The sequence below is a fragment of the Perissodus microlepis genome, chromosome 6, assembly GCF_051167445.1.
Source record: "Perissodus microlepis isolate ML-2025 ecotype Zambia chromosome 6, ASM5116744v1, whole genome shotgun sequence".
Taxonomy (NCBI): Eukaryota; Metazoa; Chordata; class Actinopteri; order Cichliformes; family Cichlidae; genus Perissodus; species Perissodus microlepis.
The window spans coordinates 25,393,930-25,417,486 of record NC_140466.1 but is presented as its reverse complement, the minus strand read 5'-3'; the positions used below and the strand labels follow the sequence as shown (position 1 = coordinate 25,417,486).

Below are 23,557 nucleotides of genomic sequence, written 5' to 3'. Positions count from 1 at the left end.
TAAGACAAATGTGATGACTGACATAATAAATACAGAGAAGGAGGCAAACTGCATTGCGCTAGCAGTGTAAACATGCTTTTAAAACCTCAGTGACAGTATGATCCAACACCCCCCCCCCCCCCAAAAAAAAAACAAAAAAAACAAGAAAAACCAACATTTTCTTTTCAATCATATTATATAAAAGTTGTGATCAGCACAAAAGGAGCTGAATGTGAATAAAAGGAGCAGAATGACACATGTGCAGAGAGTCAGGGGTTAAATCCAGGACACAGTGTTAGTGAGTGCAGTCACTGCAGCTGGCAGCCCAAGAAGTGGAACAGGGGGCCGGAGAATGAAGCAGGAAGGAAGGGAAAGGGAGGGTGAGACGGGAGGGTGAGGAGGGAGACTGGGGGGTGGGGATGGGAGTTGTTGTAGATGGAGGAAGAGTGCGAGCGGAAGGGTGATAGCTGGAGAGGATGACGGGAGTTAAGAGGGGCGGTGGTAAGAAGTGTGTACCCAGCTCTCAGCTCCAGGCGTCCCCTGTGGTCCTGGGTCAGGTGTGAGGGAGGGGTGAGGATGAGGGTGGAGGAAGAGCGTGGAGAGGAGGAGGAAGAGGAGGAGCCGAGGCCAGGGCCCGCAATTACACCTCAAACTGTCAAATGAGATTTACAACAGAATGAGGCTTGGAGTGCCAAATCAAATTTCTAATCAAAGACAACTTCTCCTTCCTCCACCCCCACCATCCTGCTTTCACTTTAGACAGACTGAAGAGACTGTGCTCAGCTGATGGGTGGTGTGACCTGATGAGGAGAGGAAGTCAAACTGTACAACAGGAAGTGATGTAAATGAGGCTTGAAAGAGACAAGATGAAGAGCTGCCCATGCTACGGGAATAAATTGTGTATTTCTGTCTCTGAAGTCGTAAGACTTATGGCTTCATCCGCGTCTTCCTGGATGAACACGAGATCAGAAATTCTTGGCCCAGTGGTCAACTAAACCTTTGTTTAGTTAGGAGCGCAATCTTGTGTATTTGGGTCAAACATTCACGATCACGCAGTAAATGCTTGGAAAAGGGCCTGACATGTTCATCCCACTGCAGGCTCCGGGTCACTTACAACTAAACCCACACCAAGACATCAGTATTGCTGATTTAGATTTAGGAGATCGTTGAAAGGTAATCTCATTACAGTTACAGGATTGAAAAAAAAATCCAAAATGTTGTTTACAAATATTCCAGAAATATGTAACAAATCATGTCTCGTTCCAGGTGCTTACCATGATGACTGACACCCCGGCTGTGGTGGTGCTGTGCTTTGGCGCGGTGTTAAAGTGCGTCTTCAGTTTACCTGTCACCTCCATCTTCATGTTATTCTCCATGATTGCATCATCCTTGGCACACACAAACACACAATATTGAAATCCACACAGAAACAAATAACCACAGTCTCGGGCTGTGTTAATACAGATAGTGTTAGAGTACCGTGACCCATGGATGTGAGAGAACATCTTGTGCTGTGTATCGAGCCTCAGCGTTGACCTGCAGCATCTTTCCAATCAGCTCCTGCAACATTTCACAACACTAGATTAGTTCAGCATTAAAGATAAATTTCCTTTAGACTTAAAGTCTTTTCGGGGGGTTTTTGGCCACCAGGCGGCAGTGTAACAAGAAATAAGTGCCAAATTGATATGTGACCGATGAAGATGTTCTAGCAAACCCGCGGGCAGTGTTGCCAACTTAGCGACTTTATCGCTATGTTTAGCGAGTTTTCAGACCCCCTTAGCGTCTTTTTTTCTAAAAAGCGACTAGCGACAAATCTGGTGACTGTTTCTGGTGTTATTTGAAAATTATTTATGATGACTTTTTGACGTGAAAGCACATATCGCTCTTCTCAACAAACAGCGGGTGCCATGGGCACCTTGCCCGTGCCAAAGCGCTCACGGGCAGAGGATAGTCCTCCCCCAGCTGCTATCAGGGCAGGAGATGTTCACACCTATGCGTTCAAACTGCAAATGAATCACGCATGACTGTAACGCAGTCAGTTCTTCTTTTACTGTTATGTTGTTTTGAGGATCACAAGGTTTAAAACTACTTATAAACACACACACACACACACAAAGTAACTCCCCCAGAGTGCCTATTTCGGGTCACTTTTGCCGGTCCAAGCCCGGATAAAGGAGCAGGGTTGGAATTGTGACATTAAAAAAACAATAATTGCTAAAAGAAATTTAATTTGTAGTTCTAAATAAATTCTAAATGCATTTAGGACGTTTTTTACTCACTTTATGTCTCTTCCACAATGTTATTTTTCTCGCCTACAACATAGGTTACAATTAGATTAGCATGACCAATTATGCAAATTAGGCGATGACGTCATTTAGTGACTTCTAGCGACTTTTAGGACAGCCAATAGCATTTTCCTTACTGAGGAGTTGGCAACACTACCTGCAGGCCAAAATCATCATCGCATTTCAGTCCATCTGATGAATACCAATACACAGAATCAGGTGGGTGTATGCTTGAACTAATCAAGTGGACTTTGAGTTAAATTGAAAATTAAAGTGTGGAACAAGTATAAACTACAGCTCCTTGATGCTAGCTCAAAAAGTGAACCGATCTCCATAAACTCCTATGTCAAAATACACAACTTTACAGCAAACAGAAACATGATCTACAGCATGTTGCAAAGAGCAGTTTTGGTCACTCTAGTTATTTTACCCCTTCATAGTAACTGCGCTTGATATTACTCACTGATTTAAACACTTTTAAATCTTAAAATTAAGTGTTAGTAAGGGTTGGCAGCTGACCCTAGATGACTGCTAGTTAGCTTCTTGCTAGTAGCCTTTTGAGTATTTTTCTGTCATTATTTGACAACTAATATTGCTTAGAGTGCTGGTAATTGTACTAAAATACTGTGCAAGAAGTAAATTACAGGATTTTATGTACTATTAGCATATATTTGTACCGGTCTCATGCATTTATACAATTCATGGATACACCATGCTAACCAAGCATGGTGATAACTGACAGCTTTATGCTATTTGTTTCTGGAGCAGTTTATCTGTTTTAACTGCTTTATTGGGAGGAAAAAATAAATAAATAAATATTATCTCAACAAAAAACTGGAAATGTATATTCCTGGCAAAGCTGGTTTCTGCATTGCAATAAACTATAAACATGTTACTAAAAGAACCACTTTTTAAAATATAAATAATGACCATTTGTGCACATGTGCACTCACGAAGTCACGTATGCATATATTGTTTCCAGAGAAATCGTGCTCTCTTAGATCTACAGCTTCATTACGCCACGCTGCCTCATGGTGTGGCATCAATAACTGTGCTCATGTCTACAGCGACAAAGCCACTGTAACACAAGTGTGTTTAATTAGTAGTTAGGTCTTGCACGCTGAGTGCCGGCTGCCACCTTAATACTTGACATTAACTTAGACAATTGAGGGGGTTTCTGCGTCCTTCAACAGAAAGCAGCTATTATAGGAGTCTCTACTCTTGTATACTTGAACTAAAATAGCTGGAGGCTTGTTTCAGGCTTTTTGCAGCCAATGCAGAGAGAAGGGTAAGGATTAAACAACAGAGTGGGTAGCGTAACCCTCCAGAGTAATGTCATCTAATGAATATATATGGATGGTGTAAATCAGTGGTCCTGACCTTAGCCGCGTCAGTGATGTTGTCCCAGTAAGGACTGGGAAAGTCCAGTCGCCCTCGAAGGATTTGGTCAAATAAGTCCTCTTGCTGGTTATTCTCACTATATTGAAGGAGAAACACACACTCAGAAAAACAACTCAGAATTTACAATGCATTACTCAGCAAACGTGACATACATCTAAACTGTGAAAAAACTGAACCATCTGTATTGTACTTTGCATAATAAAATCCTTTCATTTTGAGTTTCAATTTGTGGCTACTGCCATAAACATGAAGTGCTAGAGATGACATATGGGTCACATTAACGTAAATCAAATTACACAATCCTTAGCACAGTGACTAATATCAGCGACAGCGTACAGATGTAGCAAACTGACAGTGATGAAAGTCAAACTGACAACGTGGCTGAATTTCTGCTGACAATTTAGAAAAGATTGAATTTTTTGCTCAAAGTCATAGACTGTATATTAATGACTGGCATAGCCTTCAGGACTGCAAAGTTAAGCTGCACTCGTTTTAATGGCCAGCAGGGGGTGACTCCTGTGGGTGGAAAAATAAGAAGATAGAAAAATCTGACTTCTGGCCTGGTATTGACCTATTTAATTTATAGACTCAATCTATATCTCCACTTTCTATTTTAATACTGCACTATCTCAGTTTAATAAGCTGGGGTGTCATATAAAAAGTAAATACAAAGTAAAGCATATTTTAGGGCATGGCTAGCTTGTCATTGATATATTGACACCAAATGAACTTGAACAGCATCCTCGCTCATTAAATCTAGGCAAAAAAGTATGGTAGCAATATATGGCATCACCTGTTATCCACCTGTGATATAGTATCTACCTTTAAAACTGAAAACCACGTCCCTCTGCCTGTTTGTTTACTGAACTATGTGAACCGAGTACCTTCTAAAAGGAGGGAATCCACACAGGAGGATGTAGGTGATGACACCTGCGGCCCAGATATCCACCTTCAGGCCATAACTGTGAAATGAGGGTAAGAACAGAGCCAGAAAAAGACTAAATCGTTTAAGCAAACTCTTTCTGGACATAAAAATACAGAAAAAACATTTTGACATCACAAATTCTGCTGTAACGATACAACAGTACATATTACCACATAAACGTGCCTGCTGCCACATACTGTATGCGTAGTTTGTCTTGCTGTATTGTACACTGGTATAAAATACCGTTTTCTTTTTAATCTTCAGTCAGCTGATTACAACAGCACAATACTAAAGCATATTGCGTCAAAGCGTCCAGCTTACCCTGACTCAGCGATGATTTCTGGAGCCACATATGTAGGAGTGCCACATACAGTATACAAGGGGCCCTCGACTACAGTAGCTAGGCCAAAGTCTCCAAGTTTCAGTGATTTGGTGCCATCTGGGTACTCAAAAACCTAGAATGAAATACTCATTTAAAGCCCACAGAGGATCTGGATTTGTTGTAAGACCCACCCCAAAATACAGCATGTTTGTAAATGCATACCAGTAGATTCTCTGGTTTAATGTCTCTGTGGACGATGTTCAAGCTGTGTAGGTACTTCAGCGCTCTGGCGAGGTTGTACACCATGATACTTGCGTCTCTCTCTGTGTATTTGGCCGAGGAGGTGATGGCGTCAAATAAATCGCCTCCCTGCGAAAATATGACAACTGTGTTTTACACAGCAAAGCGAGAAATGACCCCTCTCCCCTCAGACACCCACTCCCCCCTCAGCCTCTACTGCACCTTCACCAGCTCCATAACCAGGTATAGTTCAGAGGGAGTGTCCACCTCCTCGATCAACATGATGATGTTGGGATGTTTCACCTTCCGGAGCACAGCGACTTCATTTTCTATGAGGTGCTCCTAGGAAACACAGACACACTCACTCTTAGTTGGCTAGCGCCCCGGTTTCTACGCTCAGTTGTTGCGCTAATAATAAAAGATCTGAGTTGTGCGTTAAACGTGAGCGAATCCTGGTGTGTCATTGTGTAAGTGTGTGAAAGTATGAGGGTAATGCGAACAAGGGTGTGAATAAACAATATCACTTAATCGAGCTTTGAGCATCAGAGGCACACAGGTGTGACCGTGCTGTGCACCGACATATGATCCCTGCTTACGTCTGACTGAAAGTGACACATGCAAAGGGAGGAATAAAAGGAGGAGGCAGAGAGGAACAGAAGTGAAACCTTTCCGCTGCACTTTGTCTTGTCGATAATCTTCAGGGCAAACTCTTTCCCCGTGGACCTGAACAGAAACAGTGCAATTAGGGGATAACACTGAACGCAGCAGTGAAGCTACAGCAGTGTCTGTAATTTAAATGGAGTGCTCGCCGGAGACGCTCGGTTATGGTTTTGCAGGAGCGCTGCGTCACATCGTTACAGGGGAGGAATTCTAGATGTAGCAAATAAACTTTGTTATGCAGAGTGTGAGCTGTGAAACCGTGCAGGCGCAGGCCGGCTTAACGACATCGGCCGAATAATTGTGCTTCCCTGGCTTTTGCTAATGAGATCACACCCAACATGAGTGTAGCCAATTGATTCCAAAAAAGTAGCTGTGCAAATGTTTATTCAATGACATATACACTGTATTTTGGTAAGAAACTGAGAATCTAAACTGTTTGTTTACAGTGTGTTCCCATAAGTACTTTCTAGGAAGGTGCAAGACATCATCTTGCGCACACACACACACACACACATTCAACAGGCCCCTCTTTGTCACCTCCACCTCCCTGTCTGTGTGTTGACTGAGATTAAAAAGGCTAATGAAGTGAAATCACTCCTGGGTTTAATCCATGAGATAGTTCTGTCTGCACAATGTCTGTCATCAGGACTCAAACGGCCTGACTGGGCAGTGACCATAATGTGACACATACTTCAATAAGCTGCACACGGGGAGGAGGGACACTGCTGTGCGTTCACTGCAGATTTCTGCCAACATTTCCAGTCTGATCGAACGGGTTTCACTTACCTCTCCACACAATCTTTGACCACAGCAAAGTTGCCATCTCCGATGACTTTGCCAATCTTGTATTTTTCACAGATGCTCGAGGCATGCGAGTGCTGGTTCCCATTAACTGCCGAGGAGAGACAAAGGTTATAAACAAGCAAGTCTTAAAGTTACACAAAACGACGCTGAAATCTAGCAGCATAGCCAGGCTTTCTTTGCCTCAGCTGGCTTGAAAAAAAGTCAAATCCAAGTCAAAGGTAACAGATATCATGCTGGTGGTTATCAGTTTTCTTTATTTAACACAGACTTTCTGTTTAAGGCTTTGTCTACTCACAGAAACAGAGTTTTGGTGTCATCTAGGAAGATTAAAGGAAGATTGCTTTAGTGTGTTGCCGGGTTAAATTTTAATCATTCTAAATTACTGGCTTCAAATAGTCTATAAGCGTAACTGATTAATTTTCTAATCTAAACTCTAGTAGTTGCAACTCCAGCAGGTGTCACACTGAGTTAAGCAGCAGAGTCTCTGTGTAAAATTACTCTGATCATACCTTCTGGACTCAGCTGATTGGTTTGCTCCTGATGATTGTTCAACGAGCCATTTATATTTGGGGAAGAGTGATGATGTGACGGAGGGATCTGTGCAACAACAAACAACAACAGAGATAAGAGCTCGGCCTCATCAATACTCAAACTGGCAGCAAAATAACAAACAGTGTCGACAAACATAACGATCGTCGTTAAAACGCTGCTGATCTATTACTGGCTTGTTAGTGACTTTGATTACAATAAAAGGAGACATATTCATTTTCATATTCTTTCAGATGTAGACGATTTCAGATGTCTGAGTTTGACCACTTAAATGAATCATTCATTTGTTAAGAGTGTCATTTCAGCAGCTTATGTCTACATTTCTGAAATGTCAGCAATAAATGCATGCCACCAGCACTAAACATCAGAAAAAGTTCACTCCCCATCATGCACAGCAGTGCTTACATACCGCACTGAGCCATAATGTGCATTACCTTACAGTGAGGATCTATTTTTAGGTAGCCCTCTGAAGCAAAATTGAACGTGGGACAGTGTCAAGGTCCCTTTTATTGGTAGATACATAAAAAAGCTTTTTACTTTGATAAATGACTTTATCTGACTGTCTTAGTGGTGCCAAACTAATGTGGATGGATAACTCTGGGCTCACAGAGGAACTGCGCAAAGGTAGAGGAGGTTAGCCAGCTGGCTGGATCATTCAGAAATGACAGTCTGGGACTAACACAGATTTACAGGAGAATCCATCAATAAAGCAGATTATTATCTTAAAATCTAGTGAAAACACATCAGGGAGCTACGACATAGCCTGCGAGTCATACAACATGACTGACAGTCAGTGGCTTGATAAATTCATTTGATGCTGATTTATTCTATTTCAGGGTATGTAGGTTGTGTATCCTTGCCTTATCCCTAGCTTTGCAATAAAACCACTAGCAGCACTAATTTGGATTTAAAGTCTCAGAGGCAGAGCTACACTGAAATCAGTGTATTCAAGCTAATCCACTGGTTAACGGGTACCAGTGAGCCAGAAAAATGCAGGAAAGACGGCTATATGTTAGCAAATGCAGCTGGAATATAGAGATTTAAAGCATTTTTAGGTAAAATGTAAATAAAAGCAGAATGCAATCATTTTAAAATCCCATAAACTGATATCATATTCTCAATAGAACGAAGAAAGCAAAAAAACTAAGAGTTGTTGCTATTTCACGAAAAATAGTGACTCATTTTGAAATTGATGGCATAAACATGTCTGGAAAAAAGTTCGATCAGAGGCGACAAAAGGCTGGAAGCAACATTTTGTAACTAATTAGGTTACTGTAAGTCACATGACTGGTAATGAAAAAAGCATCTGAGAAACTGTTCACCGTGCCATCCACAAACACAAGTTAAAGCTCTATCATGCAAAGGAGACAGCATATCTGAATATGATTCAGAAACACTGCTGTTTTCTCTGGGCTAAAGTTTATGTAAAATGGACTGGGGCGACCTGGAAAACTGTTCTGGGGTCAGGTGAATCAAAATCTGAAGTTCATTTTGGAAAACATGAACACTTTGCCCTCTGGACTAAAGAGGACAGGGGCCAAACAGTTTATTCAAAAGTCTTCATTTGTTGCTTGAGGGCCTATGGAATTAACAGCTTGTTAAGTTGTTATGTTTCCATCCAATGCCTTTTCCAGGGAAGGGCTTAAAATTTTCAGCAAGAAAATGTCATCTATTACAACAACATGGCTTCATAATAGAACAGCCCAGGTTTGAACTGGCCTGTGCAGTCCAGACCTTTTGTGAATTCAAAATTAGTGCATCGTGAAATGAAAAAAATAAAACAAAGACGACCGAGGACTGTCGAGCAGCTAGAATCCTGTAAGGAAACATTCCTCTCCTAACAGTCCAGCAGCTGGTCTCCTCAGATCACAGATGTTTACGCCTGCTGTTAGAAGAAGAGGGCTTATCCCAACTCTTTTTGAGATTTAAAGTGACCAAATTTTTTATTATTTTAATGGTAATATGGGTTTATGAGGTTTGTGTTTTAACATTATTTACATTTTACAAGGCATCACCAACATTTTGAGTTAGTGCTGTAAAAATATATAAAATTATATACTGGATGTAAACATTTCTTTACCTTTAAAACAGTTTTGACTTTGTGCTTATCTGCATCTTATCTAGACAGTTTCACTAAAGGCGCTTGTTTGGTCTCAAGTAGGACGAAGTGAAGGAGTCAGTGTCAACACAAATGTGACACACGCCCTGAAATTCTGCAGCATTATGAACTAAACTTTAACAAAGTCTGTCAGTGTTCTTTTGCAGTATTGTGTGTGTCTCGAGCGACTGTCAGTGTGAGCCCATGCATATATACACAGTACACTGTATAAAGAGAATCGCTGAGACTTTGTGGGTTCTGGTGCAGCAGCAAGCTGTGGGTGTCTTGTTACTGTATAAAATGCATTGGATACACAGTCTTACCTTAAAACTGGGGGTGGTTCGAGGGCTGGTAGGGGATGGAGTAGAGGACTTGGTGGACTTGTGGGTTGAAATACCATTTACTGTGCATAGAGAAGAAAAACAGGGCAAGAGTCAGTGGGATTATGAGTTCATCATTCAGAGCGTAGTAGTTGTAGTTCAGGAGTAATGCACAGTTTTGAGGAGAATCCATCAATAAGTCAGGCAGTGACTTAATAAACATGTTTGCAGCAAAATATATTCTTTTGAGATGTTTAAAACTGCCAGCGATACCAGTGCTAAAAGATAACCCGTGGTTATCCAATGCAAACTGTATCACACTAGCATACTATGCACTTGGTAGTAAAGTGAATCGTCAAACAGCCCCCCCTGTGACTCACTCACAAATTCGCAAGATCTTTTTTAGCAGGTTGCAGATTCTCCCCATGAGGGGGAGGTGTGTGGTCATTTTGAGACTCCTCTACACTTTTAGTACCTACAAAAATACCATTATTCTTTCACTGAAAGCACTCTCACTACAGGTAACGAGGTTGAATGATTGCAGAATTGCAGATTGCAGTCTAGGCTGATGCCCCTATTACTGTTCACTTTGGTTTATGTAGACACAATACATTAAAAAAATGTATTGATTGATCATAAAAGTGAGTTTTTTGTAAATTTGCCTGAAAATTATCATTACATTTCACACGTTTGCATATACTTTATCACTCTTTTAAAACAAGAGCACACAGCAGGGACGAAATCCTCTATTGTTTGAGTGATTCGTTCTCTCAAGAACAGTCTATTTCTGCTTCGCTCTCTATCGGCTGCTGGCACAAATACAGAGCCATAATGCGTCAAACTTTAACTCACAGTCATTCATCTGCATAAACCCAGCCGAGCTGAGGAAAATCATTTCACACTGCCTACAGGCTGCATCTTTGCACTCACATTTCAGAGTTTAACTTTTTAATTTAATTATAAACTCAAAGTGTTTCTTCCTAAAGGTACTTCAAAATCAATGCCTCAGAAGGCAGTTTACACAACATGACATTAGCCTGTAGATAACAAGCTATTTTCTCAGCATCTCATCTGCAGCTATTCAGTTAGATTATAATTGAATTATCACAGAAGCATTCTTCAGTTGTTCATTTCTAGCAGTCAAGAGAGTAGTAGGGTATCTGTGCTAATGTGCTACTCATGTTTAGCTTTCTGTGCAGACACGGTATTATCAGTTCATGGCTCTGCAGCAGCTGGCTCTCTAAAAGGTAGTTGAGTAGAGTTCAATGCATCTCATTGGCCTCAGAAGAATGAGGGAGAGAAAGAGGGTCAAAGTACAGAAATGTGTCTTGTTTAAATACACTGATCTGAGATCTGAGGAGCTACAGAGGAAACAGCTAACAGTACTAAAAATAGAAAGAAACACAAACCAGTGTTCCTATTTTTGGCTCTGATTTTCATTTAACACTAGAGGACCAATTAGTGGAAGACTGACTGTTAAGAAAACTGCTTTATTTCATAGACTTGGTTTTAGCAAGCTAAAGTAGCTAATAGTAGCTAAAACAGTCAAGTCTGTTATGTTTAGAAAATTTTGTGTTTGCTCCCTAGTTTGAATTCTCAGTTTGATTTTTTCCCAGCATAACTGCAGTCTTTGTATTTGGTTGTAAATGTGTTGTCATATTGGATTTGGCTCCCCATTCATATGCTATGGTTAAGCTGCTAATGATTAGTTTATCATTAACCATCATTCACAGGTAAAATTAAAACATATATGAATGTCAAGTATGGGGTGATGCTAAGACTAGACAATTTTAAGAATAGAGTAAAGGTGAAGCTTCAGTAATCAGTAATTATTCAGATTATGTAATTCAGAATTATACAGGGTGCCACGCCTGTCAGCTAAGAACAGGAAAGTGAAGCTATAATTCACTCTGGTTCACCAAAATTGGTCAATAAAAGGTTGGAAAAACGTTGCCCGGTCTGATGAATCTTGATTTCCGCTGTAACATTTGGATGCAGTGATGGATCCTGACCTGTATAAATAGATCACGGTTGTGGTGGTGTGTAATAGTGTGGGGGATATTTTCTTGGCACACTGTGGGTCCCTTAGAACCAACTGAGCATTGTTTAAATGCCACAGCATACCTGAGGATTGTTGCTGATCATGTCCACCCCTTTATCACCACAATGTACTCCTCTTTCAAAGGGTATACTGATTCTAGCAGGATAACGCACCATATCTCAACACTCAAATCATCTCAATCTGTTTTCCTGAACGCGACAATGAAGTCACTGTAGTCACATGGCCTCCGCAGCCTTAATTCAATACAGCATCTTTGGAATGTGGTGGAACGAGAGATTGGCATCATGTAGGTACAGCCAACAAATCTGTAGCAACCATGTGATGCTATCATGTCAATCTGGAGCAAAATCTCTGAGGAATGTTTCCCTCAACTTATTGAAACTATGCCACAAAGAATTAAGGCAGCTCTGAAGTCAAAAGAGGGTCCAATAGAGTAGTAGCAAAGTGTAACTAATGATGTAACTAACCCCAGAGCTACAGGTCGGCTGAACACAGCTTGTCCACAAAGAAAACAAACCTACCTGAGGTCTCAGTGTTTTGTTTTTTCAAAATCAAACCAAAGAAGACTTGATGCTAACGGAGTAATAAAACATGAAGCAGTTGTGAGCAACACTGAGGATGATCCTGGATCATTTATGGGGGAATCAAGCTTAGCTTTTCTCTGATAAATTTCGACTCAACAGGTAGATTCTACATCAGGTGTTTTACTCTTTGACATTTCACTTTTGCGGTAAAAGCTCCAAATGGTTATCAAAATGGTTTAAAAGTTAAATATTATTGTACAAATATGAAGATTACCCCTGAAAACGTTGGGACAGCAGATTTGGAGTCACTGCTAATTATATAAAATGTCAAACTAACAAAAAACATTTTATAACCATAGACGTGAGCACAACAGATTTCACAGCACAACATGTTAAGCCTCACCTGGGGACTTGACTGGGGACTGCGTGGTGGAGAAGTGGGCAGGTCGCCTTGCTACATAACAGAAAAAAATACAATGCAGAGCATTCAGCTTAATGTAACATCTCTCAACACAGCACACAAACTGCTCAGAAACTATGGACAGTTTACATTTAAGCTGCTAAATAATCATTGCCTAACCTGTTACAGTCTTATGTTGGCTTTAGTCGAATGGGATTTTTTTTTATGTGTGAAATATTTTCATACATACTATATGCTGCAATAACTTGCAAGAACTGACTTTGCCTGGATTGCAGACGTATGAGGTGGGAATCGCCACACATTTTTATAGACTATTATTTTTAAAATGATTGTGCAACACGTGCCTCCTACCTGCACTGGGGGACTTGCTGCGCCGTGAAACTCCAGGGCTTTTAGCCGTCCGGTTTGGAGTAGCAGAGTGGCTGTATGACGACTTTAGCACTCTGCATTCTGGGAAAACAACGCAGTTAAAGTCACCACAGCATTCATACCACTAATGCTACTCCCTGGAGTCTGTGAAGCAGGACAGAACTTGATTGTTCATGAAAAACTGCACAGGTTTACAGATTTGTGCATATCAGTACCTGCTCCACACCAGCCTTTCATAACTGACTGCAGTAATAGATAATCATTTTGTACACTATTTCTATTGCAGTCCAACACATACATTCAAATCATCCAGAGTGCAGTGTGACCCATAATGTATATCAGCAGATGCAGAACCTGGATGAATAAAGCAGTTCTAGCTATGAAATAAAATATTAAACAAAATCTTTTTCCAGGACCAACAAATATAGTTTCCAAACTGATTTGTGCTTCATGACTTAAAAGCTAACCTGCTTACATCTGATTACCCACTTTCCTCTCCTCAGTCATAGGGTGTGTCCTGGACCTATCTTCTGTACTCTCAGCAGAGTGCAGTGTGCCTTTTTATGTACCTTCAAAGACCTAATTCTTACAAGTGGAGCACAGCAGTCTAAGTGGGACAAAAGCTCTGAACTATAACTGCATACAGGCAAACCACCATCAGTTAACGTGTAGTGTGTCAGGATATGCCTCCCTGTTGTTAAGCCAACCTGACCAAACAACACAAATATCAAACAGGATGTCAGTATTTTGGACTGCAACTAAATTAAACTTCCTCTTCTTCCCATGAGGTTGTTCAGTCTTGGCTGAAGTTATGTGCAGCTATGACAGTGAATGCACAAGCTGATTATACAGGTCATATCCTGTAAGTGTCCTCTAAAACTTTCTGCATAATAAAATACAGAAGTATGCAAGACGTGCATAACTTATCTACAACACATACAGTACAGAACATTAAAGTGGGATTTTTACAAACACATGGACTTGACATGCCATTCAAAAATTTAAATGAAATAAAAAACAAGAATGCAACCTTCTTCCCTTTTTGACAAAAAGGATGTGTGTTTAAAATATGCAACACCATTTTCAATTTATTATATAGCTACAAACCCAGTTTGACAAAAGCTGGGAGGCTGTATAACATGTAAATTAAAAAAAAAAACAGAACGTGATGATTTGTAAATCTCTGAACTCCATATTTTATTCACAACAGAACATAGAAAGCATACCAAATATTTAAACTAAGACATTTTACATTTTCATGAAAAAATGCTCCGGATGCTGGAGAAGTAAAAAGTGAAAGAGCAGCCAAAGCTCATTTAAAATGGACTTGGACAAAGTGGTAAACTTTTCAGCAGTTCAATGAATTGAAATGTGAAATTCTTTTTGAAAACATGGATGTTGCATCCTCTGGCTTAAAGGCGAACGAAATCATCGGGCGTGTTATCAGGACTCCGTTCAAAAGCCTGACTGCTGGTCTATGGAATTAGTATCTTGAACATGTTAAAAGTCATATACAGTTTTTAGATGAACAAACACTCCCATCCAGATGATGTCTTTTTCAGGGACCTTGCATATTTAAGCAAGATAATTCTAAAACGAATGCTAATTTATTACAACAGCATAGCTTCATAGTAGAAGAGTCCGGGTGCTGAATCAGCCTCCTGAAGTCCAGATCTTTCCCCAGTTGAAAACATTTGACATTACATTTCTTAAAATTATACATTTTCTCATTTGATATGTTTTCCATGTTCAAAATTCCAATCAACAATAAATCACATATGGCATTGCACAGGAAAACACACAGCATATCTTGATGTCAACTTTTCAAAAGGAAGGAGTGTTTCATGCAGCTGCAGGAGAACAAATAATGGGTTAAGAATGTCATGCTAATACAGAGACACACACAGAGACATATGTTTGGTTAGTGTTAGTCAGGCCTACCAGTTGTAAAGGCTGTGGAAGCCTTACCACTGTGATCCAGCACAAAGTCGTCTTGGGCATAGCGAAACTTCTCTGGTCCGCACGCTATGAAGACATCATCATCTCCGAAGAAGTCCTGCAGGCAAGTAATCTGGAGACAAAACAGTAAATATTAAGGAGTGATGAAAAATGCGGATATCACATTTTTCAGATCTAAATCCTCATTGAAGTATTGATTTCCACACCATTTAATCTGCTTTAGCCTGTGCCACTGCAAACCACTATGCAACCCACATTTTCACACTATGCCTGAGTATTAAATACCTTTTCTGTTCTGTATGGGTCCTGCTGCCACTTTCCAGATATACACAACTACAGGCCAATTAGAAATAGCAGATGGAAATAACAGCGCTCTTTTGAATGCAGTGACCCTGACTGAACAATGTTTGTGTCTTGCATCAACTGAACTCATCCAAATCTAGAAGAAGTTAAGAACTGTTATGAGTAATGATTTATTACATTTATTACAGTAAAAGATACAAGATGCCTTTTAAGACAAGCTGGATTTCCCAATTCATCCTGCCAAATGTGCCATTTCCAGAAACTTCATTAGCTCTAAGTTTAGTAGTAATTGTATTTAGTAATTTAGTAGTAAACCAGAACAGGTTTTAGCTACACGTTTAACTGCAGTGCTTTTAGATCTACACACTGAATCATCAGCTAAATAAAACAGGCCAACAAGGTCAGAACCTCTCCTGACACCCAGAATACTGCAGAGTTAATGCAGAGTCTTGAGAGGGAGGCAGTACAGTTCGAGGTTGTGTCGCAGGGTAATTTCTCTTCCTTCTTCTATTCTGTCTCACACCGTAGTTGTCATTTTCTCTGCAGCTCAGAGCACTTTTTGTTTTACACCCACCACCACCACCCACCCCAGGAGACGGAAACAGAAGCTACTTTTAAGCTACACTGAGTCGTGCCCATACACACACACACACAATCCCTCTGTTGCTGTAGGTGGACAAGTAGGAAGATAAAGGAGCAAAATATCCGTTCATTATCCCTCCCACCACTGCATGCATGTGTGCCCACTCGCTGGCAGTCATATGAGTTGTGTCCACACACACACAGACACACACTTTTGCAAATAAGAGGTGGGGTACTGCATGGCTAAAGACTGTGGGCAGATGGATCCTCTAGAGGAGATTAGGGGTTGACACAGCGGGGAAAGTGTATTTGTGTGTGTGATGGCCGACAGAGGAACAGGTGGTGCAGAAAAGCAGAATGGCCACTGAAGAGGGTTAAAAAAAAAAAAAAAAAAAAAACAGAGATGGAAGCTGACATAAAATAAGTTAGAAGTGGAGGAGGAGTAAAAACTTACAATGATGAAAAGTGTAGTGTTTGACATAAATTCATAAACTCAGTTACTCGTGTATTAGAAATAAGTGCGACGCACAACGTGTCTGCAATCAGACAGTCTGAGTTCAGAATGAAAAATTCAGTATCTGTGACTTTCTCATAGTGAATGCAATTTCTTTTCAACTTTTATGACAACTAACGACCTCTTTTACTGGCAAAACTGAGGAGTAGTGCTGCTGTGGGGAAAATGTCTGCATAATTCGTGTCCATGCTTAACTGTGGCAGATTACTGAAGATTTGACATAGCTGAAGTGAATGTCATTCTTTAGACAGGCTCTCACTCAGGAATTTGGCAGCTGATCCTCACACTGTACAGTGTAAGCACAGGTGGTAGCACCCGCCCCAGGGAGCGTCCGATGGGTGTCAAAAATGGACTGTGGTGGACTACGAACTCTCACGCTTCTGCTGCATGAGGATATTGGGTAACGTTTCCACTTGACCTCTAACCTTGATCCTCATGGCCTGCTGTTTCCTTCGGTGTGCAGACATTATGTGTGATGACACTTTGCTGCATTTTCGCTGTGTCATTTGTTTAAGGACAACGTGAGACAGCAAAGCACAGACTGCTGAGGTGAGCAGCGAGCACCGTCCTCTGGCAGGGGAGCCACAAACTGGGATGACATCAGCAGCGAGAGGGCTTTAGTGACAGCTTATAACAACAGTTTGTCATTTTGTGAAACGCTGTGGTGGCGACTCAGTTCATGTGAATTTTCTCACCATACTCAAACCTGTTGCACAGTCCAGTAAACTCTTTAACCACAGGCTATTCAGCTTAAAATGACCTTGCCAGAATTGTTCTACCTCACTAATTCACGTGTTATATCATAAGCAAACAAGATACACATGTCAGTGCCCTTGGAAGCTTGTGATATTATTTAAATATTGTCTTAGAGTTTAACTTTTAAACTGAGTAATGAGAGTGGCTGGAGTGATATTTATTAATATAAACATCTTGCATCAAGCTAATATAATAAAAAACAAGGCTAGCTTTTGTATTATGTTATAATAAAATTGTGATTTTCATTTACTATGTAGTACAGCTGTGTGACTGCAGCACTTTGGATGTAAAATAGCTGCCTCGCTCCGTGTTGGCAGCTCACTGAGACTGGCCAATTAAAATCAGCGGTTCTACTTGGTGGACCGGAGCTAACCATCTCCTGGCTGCAGCTTCAAACACACGAGGTACGGATAAATGTTCTCATTTAAATGTCATGCATGCAAATAATAAGCACATTTCACAAATATAAAACTACAGCCTCACATTACATGATGCCTCTTTTTCGCTTGTGCAAAGAGAGTGGATGATAAATTACATCACAATAACCTAAAAATTTCAATCTAAAATTGAAATCTGTGCCTTAATGCCCCAAGACCTACTTGTCCCATGTGCCCTCTGAGGGAGTGGGCTTATTTATGAAGAAGGCAGACTGGAATATTATACATCACTGTTGAAAAGGCTCGTGGCTGCACACTCATTTGCTTTCACCCCTACGCACACCTCTCTCTGCAAGGCTAGCACTGCTGGGGCCTATGATAAAGTACTTTTCAGCTGCCCTGTGATGCCCGGGGGGAATGCAAGGGAATTGAGACAAAATGTGGCTGTATGGATACATTTTAAACAGGCATAAAAAAGAAGAGGTCAAGTGGTTAAGAACTTAAGTTAAAGAGCAAAGTCTATGAACGGAGGTTGTGTTCTGTGTTTGTATTGATTTTCTTTTTTAAATTGAAAGCAGTTTAGAAATGCACAGTTTGGAATTTATTAAAAAGTGACTGACTTTATATTAAATAAAAGACCATGAAAAGTCAATTAAAGAACAGTTTATTTAATATTTTGGATTTTCTTTTTTCAAGACAGGGGGAACAAGTGGCAGTGCATCGTTATATGATGTGAGTCAGAAACTACACAACGCCAACCTATAATATCACTTAGTGTACTATAAATCAGACCATAATTTATAAAATGAAGCCATATTAGATCAGATTAGGAATGTTTGCTAACTGAAAACTCCGTTAATTTTCCTCACAGACTTCAAAATAACTTCTTTTTTTTCAACCAGTTTAAGTTTAAGGCAGTCCTGCATTGACTTTACTTTCACACCATCATCTTTCTTCAGCACAGTGATTGAAATACAGGCTTTTAGATTTATATCAAGGTTTTACAAAAGTATTTCATACACTTCTAGGACTTACAGGTATTTTTATACATTGCCTCCCATTACCAGCGGTTCATAAGTAACTGGACAATTCACTGAAAAACTGTTCCCTTGTAATGTGCCATGATTAACTAAGCAGATGAAAGACCTGAAGTTGACTCGAAGTGCTGAACGTCAATCTGGTGGTTTTTTACTGGAACTCTCACTATGAAGTCCAAAGAGACGTCACTACAAGTAAAGGAGGCCATCATTAGGCTGAAAAACCAAAATAAACCAATCAGAGAGATAGAAAACTTTAGGAAGTGCTCAGATCTACAATCTAAAACATGCTTAAAAAGAAGCCATGCACTGTCAAATTCAGAGACCTGGAAGATCCCAGAAGACGGCTAAAGTGGATGATTGCAGAATTATTTCCTTGGTTAACAAAAATTCCTTCGCAAAGTTTACCTAAGTCAATGCTCTTGAGGGGATATCACTTTCAAAGCCTACAATCAAGAAACGCCTTCATGAATGGAAATAAAGAGGGTTTACTGCAAGGTTGTTAAGGCCAGATTAGCATTCGTCCAAAAACATTTAAAAAGCCCAGCACAGTTCTGGAAAAACAATCTTTGTACAGGTGAAACCAAGATTAACTTTTACCAGCATGATGGGAAGGAAAAGTATGGACAGGGAGAGAAACAGCTCATGACCTGAAACATACCACATCATCTGTGAAAAATGGCAGAGGCAATGTTACGGCACGTATAACTGCCAGTGGAACCAGGGCACTAGATTTAGATAGAAGTACCAGGATGAACTGTGACGTGCACAGGGCCATACTCTCTGCTCAGATTCAGCCAAACGCTGCAAAACTGATCTGACAGTGCAAATGGATGATAACCCAAAGCATACTGCAAAAGCAACCTAAGAGCTTCTTAAGGCAAAGAAATGTGATATTCTTCAATGGTAAAGTCATTCACCTGATCTCAACCCAACATAGCATGCATGAAGACAAAACTGAATGCACAAAGACTCACAAAGACACAAGAACTGAAGGTGGTGGCAGTAAACGCCTAGAAGAGCATCTCAAAGCAGGAAACAGTGTTTGGTCATGTCCAGATTTGGGGGAGTGGTCCGAGTGGTCCTAATTTCTGAACAGTTAATGCAATACATTTAATAAACTCCTTGAATTTAATTCAATCTGCACACCAGTGACATATTGACTCATTGTTTTTAAAGTCCTCTGTGGTGGTGTACAAATGTAAAATTACAGGACATCTCCACAGTTTAACAGAAGGGACCACTAGAAGCAAAAGTAACACAAAATTGCTTAAACTAAAGTCAACCAGCAGCTTGCTTCAGTGATGCAGAGGCTGATATGAGGATGTGCGTATGCTGTAACATCACAGCGGGATGTCGTTACCAAAGCACACTTCTAAGAAGACCCAGGTGTTACAAAGCAGCGGTCCCCAACCTTTTTTGCGCCACGGACCGGTTTATGCCCGACAATATTTTCACGGACCGGCCTTTAGGGTGTCGCGGATAAATACAACAAAATTAAACTAGTACCGGTACCGAAAAAAAGAAGATTTATTCATAACGCACGTGAAAAGACCCGGGAAAATCGAGTTAACGATAAAAATGATAACAAGATAACCCTGAAAACCATACATTTCACACCTGAGCCTCAACTCTCGCGGCCCGGTACCAAACGACTCACGGACCGGTACCGGTCCGAGGCCCGGGGGTTGGGGACCGCTGCAATAAATCATATGAAAGAACTGCACAGAGTGGCCTGAAGATGAGACAGAAAAGCAGGCAATTTACTGACAACAGTAAAAAAACAGTCATACTAATCCAATCAGCTGCTCCCTCCTCTGCCTGAGTCTCCTGCAGTGCCTGATGTCAGCATTACTTATCTGTTGAATTTTTTAAGTTTCTTATAAACGAAATTTCTCACTGAAATGTAAAAGAGCTAAATATTAAAGCTTAAATACATTTCATATCACATTATAAAGCAGGACTCACAATTTGAGTATGTTTACACATGGGATTCTTTCCTCAAACACAAGGAAAACGTTGGAATCGAGAAATGGAGAGCATAAACGTCAGACTACATTGACCATGTTTGCCTTTGCTCTTGTCAGCCACTGCCAGGATAAACAGCCAATGGCCGTCTACTGCCAGCAGTGTCCTGTAGGGCCTGTCTTGGCCAATCAGTGAAGTGAACTGTTTGCAGGGTTCGGTATTGGCTGGGTGACATGACTTGAGGGTAAACCAAGTTTACCCTCCAAGATGGGACACTCCCCCTCCTCCCAAATGTCTGACCTTCTCTTACCCTCACCATCAGTCTGTGTCCTCCGTCCTGTCTGCTGTATTTTCTGCCCGGGTAAGCTCGGCAACAGCACAAATACGTGCCAAGGGCTTAACATGTGTGGATAATTCAAATACAATAACAAGCGAACAGTCTTGATTTTCAAGGCGTTCAAAAGGGTTTTAAAGCAGGGAGGGAGAATTGTCTTCTCTTGTTTTTACAGAACAAAAAAACAACTGAAACAGAAAATCAGCAATGAACAAAACACACACGCAAAAAAAGCATAAAAAGGGAAAACGACAGCTATAATTACTCCGTCCGTATATGTAAACCTCATTTACCCACAGACCTTGCTTAAATTCTCACTTAGAGTGTTACTTACTTAAGAATTTGCTGATAAGTAGATGCCCATTAAGTTTGTCAGGGGGATGTCTGAGCTAAAGCCAGCCTGGTTATTAACACTGTTTGAACTCTCAGACAGAGGCAGCTCCCTGAGACAGTTTAATTCCTCTGGATTAGAGCAGTGAATCTCAGACACGTGTAACAGGCAGCACAAGCAGCGTGGAAATGAGCGATGAGAAATCTAAGCCCATCATTAACTCACGCCAAAAGTGATACAGCTTGGTGACAAATGAAAGTTAAAAGAAAGAGATCATCATCATCATCATCAACTTTATTTACAAAGCACTTTAAAACAACCACAGCTGACACAAAGTGCTGTACATTGGAACTGTAAAATAAAATTACATGAGATATAAATAAAAAACAAATAAAAGAAGAGTGAAAACATTAATTAAATAACTACTTCAATTAAAAGAGAAAACTAAGTCTCACTGAGGTTAAAAGCCAAGGAATAAAAGTGGGTTTTAAGACGTGATTTAAAACTGGACAGTGAAGGGGCCTCTCTAACGTGCATGGGCAAATTATTCCATAATTTTGGAGCCACAATAGAGAAGGCCCTGTCCCCTCTGAGCTTCCTCCTGGATCTCGGTACCTCCAGGAGCAGCTGGTCAGCTGACCTGAGAGACCGACAGGGTATGTGGGGATGAAGAAGCTCAGAGAGGTAAGGCGGAGCAAGACTGTGAAGGCATTTAAAAACAAACATAAGAATTTTAAAATTAACTCTAAAAGACACAGGCAGCCAGTGCAGGGAGGCTAGCACGGGGGTTATATGCTCTCTTTTTCGAGTTCCTGTTAGGAGTCGTGCAGCTGCATTTTGAACCAGCTGCAGACGTGAGAGCAATGACTGACTGACCCCCACATAAAGTGAGTTACAGTAGTCCAGGCGGGAAGAAATAAAAGCATGGATCACTGTTTCAAGGTGCTGCCTCGAAAGAAAAGATTTTACTCTTGCCAGTCGCCTTAAATGATAAAAACTGGACTTCACCACTGCTCTGATTTGGTTGTCCAATTTAAAATCACTGTCCAACTTAAAACCAAGGTCAGTAACAACAGATTTAAAATAGACTTCCAGGGATCCTAAAACAACAGAGGAGGACTCACAGGGACCACTGGGTCCAAACACCAACACTTCTGTTTTCTTTTCATTAAAATTTAAAAAGTTTAGAGCCAACCAAGCTTTAATGTCATCTAGACATGTCAAGAGAGGTTTTATGGAGATGCCATCCTTGTGTTTTAGTGGCAAATAAATTTGGCAGTCATCGGCATAACAATGAAATGAGATCCCATGCCTTCTAAGGATAGAACCCAGAGGCAGTAGATACAGTGAAAAGAGCAGTGGCCCTAAAAGATGAAAAAACAAACCAAACCAAAGTGAAGTATTAAGGAGTTGGGCCACTACATGCTGCCAGAACAGCTTTAATGCATTTAAATCACACAGAATGCATTTGTATTGATTTGCAATGATCATTCCTCAAAAAGAACAAGTAGATCAAAACCACTGGCAGCAAAATTTCATCTATTCATCTCACCCTGTTAATATTTACATAGGCATGTACTAGTATAATAAATATACAGGCAGAAAGAAAGACAGTGTGTGGGAGTTGTGCTTAATTGTTTTTATGAAGTCTTTTCCCTCATTTAGGTGTGCAGAGATTTCACACTTAAAGACAAAAGCAGCACAGTACCCATTGAAGTCATTTGTAGAGCAGTTCAGAGAAACTCCAGCAGCCTGCAACATTTCGCCCTATCACACATTACACAGCTGACTGGCTTACTGTCTTCCTCTCTTCCAAGAGATATTTGCACAAAGAGACTCATAATCACATAACTTCAGGCTGTCTAAATGTACCTTAGTGCTCCACTCTCTATATGCAAAAAGAGCTGTGCAAGTAAAATGGAAACACTGTACAAACATCCAAATACAAAGGTTCAAAGGAGCCCCTCCTGATTACCCTTCAGAATTGCCGAGGGGCTAAGAGATGCTGCCAGTTAACATATCATGAGTTTTAAATTAATAATAAATCAGTAAGAGTGCTACATTTAGACTGGCTTTAAAGACCGGCCCAAAATATTAACAAGTCCAAAAGCTCCAAGCGCTCTTAAGCCAGTGAAAGAAAAGACTTGAACATCAAGAACAAGCACAGACTTCAGTCGCCTGGTTGACTTGGACAACTGATCTGTCCTCAGACACTCAGCTAAAACTTGCTGTGACTCTCCTTGCGTGATTAAACTCGAGCAGACAAACAGTGTGAGCTGTGATTTGTGATGATGCCTAACCATATCATGATGTCAGCTCCTGCTGGGGGAGCGAACGGCCCGCTGCAAAGAATGGACGAGGGCCAGGCTTAACACAAAACAAAACAAAAACAAGCAGTTGAAATCGCACAGCACACAATGGATGCACTCCCCCTCTA

At 40.6% G+C, this 23,557-nt stretch overlaps 1 protein-coding gene across 2 annotated transcripts in view; it reads right to left on the bottom strand.

Annotated features, from left to right (window-relative positions):
- Positions 1–23,557, bottom strand: part of dclk2a (doublecortin-like kinase 2a) — a 46,092-nt gene that overhangs the window by 5,455 nt on the left and 17,080 nt on the right. The window contains exons 3-16 of one of the 2 annotated variants that reach the window (XM_084931661.1): positions 14,901–15,030; positions 12,942–13,040; positions 12,573–12,623; positions 9,587–9,666; positions 7,126–7,213; positions 6,599–6,704; positions 5,818–5,875; positions 5,375–5,494; positions 5,135–5,281; positions 4,912–5,045; positions 4,550–4,627; positions 3,645–3,741; positions 1,459–1,539; positions 1,254–1,367 (exon numbers count right to left, since the gene is read on the bottom strand). In XM_084931661.1, the coding sequence (XP_084787787.1) occupies positions 1,254–1,367; positions 1,459–1,539; positions 3,645–3,741; positions 4,550–4,627; positions 4,912–5,045; positions 5,135–5,281; positions 5,375–5,494; positions 5,818–5,875; positions 6,599–6,704; positions 7,126–7,213; positions 9,587–9,666; positions 12,573–12,623; positions 12,942–13,040; positions 14,901–15,030 (1,383 nt within the window). The remainder of the gene's footprint in view (positions 1–1,253; positions 1,368–1,458; positions 1,540–3,644; positions 3,742–4,549; positions 4,628–4,911; positions 5,046–5,134; positions 5,282–5,374; positions 5,495–5,817; positions 5,876–6,598; positions 6,705–7,125; positions 7,214–9,586; positions 9,667–12,572; positions 12,624–12,941; positions 13,041–14,900; positions 15,031–23,557) is intronic. The other variant, XM_084931662.1, reaches the window with a different exon arrangement.